The 1204-nt window shown below is 35.0% G+C and overlaps 1 protein-coding gene across 1 annotated transcript in view; it reads left to right on the top strand.

Moving 5' to 3' along the window:
- The first annotated feature begins 289 nt into the window (after positions 1-289).
- Positions 290-1204, top strand: part of LOC126094924 (actin-related protein 10) — a 56318-nt gene continuing 55403 nt past the window's right edge. Inside the window, exon 1 of the mRNA XM_049909570.1 lies at positions 290-424. Within this exon, the coding sequence (XP_049765527.1) occupies positions 342-424 (83 nt within the window). The 5' untranslated portion in view covers positions 290-341. The remainder of the gene's footprint in view (positions 425-1204) is intronic.

Below are 1204 nucleotides of genomic sequence, written 5' to 3'. Positions count from 1 at the left end.
GACAGGCGCTGCTTGTCTATACACTTATAGTATATTAACTTTGATGCCGAATGCTCCAGATAATACTCTGCACATTTGGTAATTTTAAAGAGCTAATGATGTACATTATTTCTTTGCAAGTTTTGAGGGCTAGGTGCTCAGTAGATTATACTACGGTTTTACACGTCCTTAAATATTATTTATAAAAGTACTATTAGTAAAAACATTTTTGTGGATGTTAATGATATTACGATTATCCACCCTGTTGAAGTCGCTCGATGTGAGTATTTTATCTTTGGTATTTTATGTATGATCTATGAAGCTGCTGTCAGTGTCAGTTAGCCTTTCAATGTGATTATACGATGGCTTTTTATGAAGGAATTGGACTTGGCGTGACAACAGATAGGCAAACAGTTGTGTTGGACATCGGATATGCGTATACGAAGTATGTCTTGTAAACTCTACGTTACTGTACGCGCTGCTTTCACTAATTTTACATCGCTTAACTTGGAACAACGGGTTACGAATGTTTGTAAACAATGTAGCGGTCTCTGGCCCAATTACGAAGCTATTAGTGAATCTTTTTATAAGAGGTTACCAATTGTTATTTTAGTTGCCAAAAGATACAGCTTCTTCCTAATAATTGACTTTTCGCTACATGAATTTATCTTCATTTGCATTTCCCTGACATTAACATATTACGGTTTTTTTGGTTCAGTGCAACCAGAAACTGAGAGATCAGAACACACTGTCTTTAGATGATCAAATTCAAAGATATCTTACGTAAAATTCAACTCTAAATTGTACAGGGTGTTTCCAGGTTAGTTTGTGGTGAAGGTAACACACCTTTAAGTCATTATTGCTTGATGGTCTTTTGGTTATACTGCTTATGCGTGTCACAGTCTAGTTTTGATCACAATCGAATCAGTTCTTGCCTACGTACTAATGTGAGAAATATGCACTTAATTTCCAGATTTCACTTACACGTAACAAATATTTGAAGGCAAAGACTCATCATGATTATTTTGTGATGTACATTCCTTGAAATGCAATTTATATACTATACTCCTCAGGTAAGGAATTATGCGACATACCTTATTACGACTTTCGAATTGCAACTTAACGTATTTTCCCTTCAATGGAAATATTGTACTGGAAAATCCTGTGTTAGATACAAGCAAGATTAAATAATCGTGGTAGTTCAGACACAATGGATGAGAAATGT

The sequence above is a fragment of the Schistocerca cancellata genome, chromosome 8, assembly GCF_023864275.1.
Source record: "Schistocerca cancellata isolate TAMUIC-IGC-003103 chromosome 8, iqSchCanc2.1, whole genome shotgun sequence".
In the NCBI taxonomy this organism is placed as follows: Eukaryota; Metazoa; Arthropoda; class Insecta; order Orthoptera; family Acrididae; genus Schistocerca; species Schistocerca cancellata.
The sequence above is the reverse complement of the archived record's forward strand: the minus strand, read 5'-3'. Positions and strand labels throughout refer to the sequence as shown.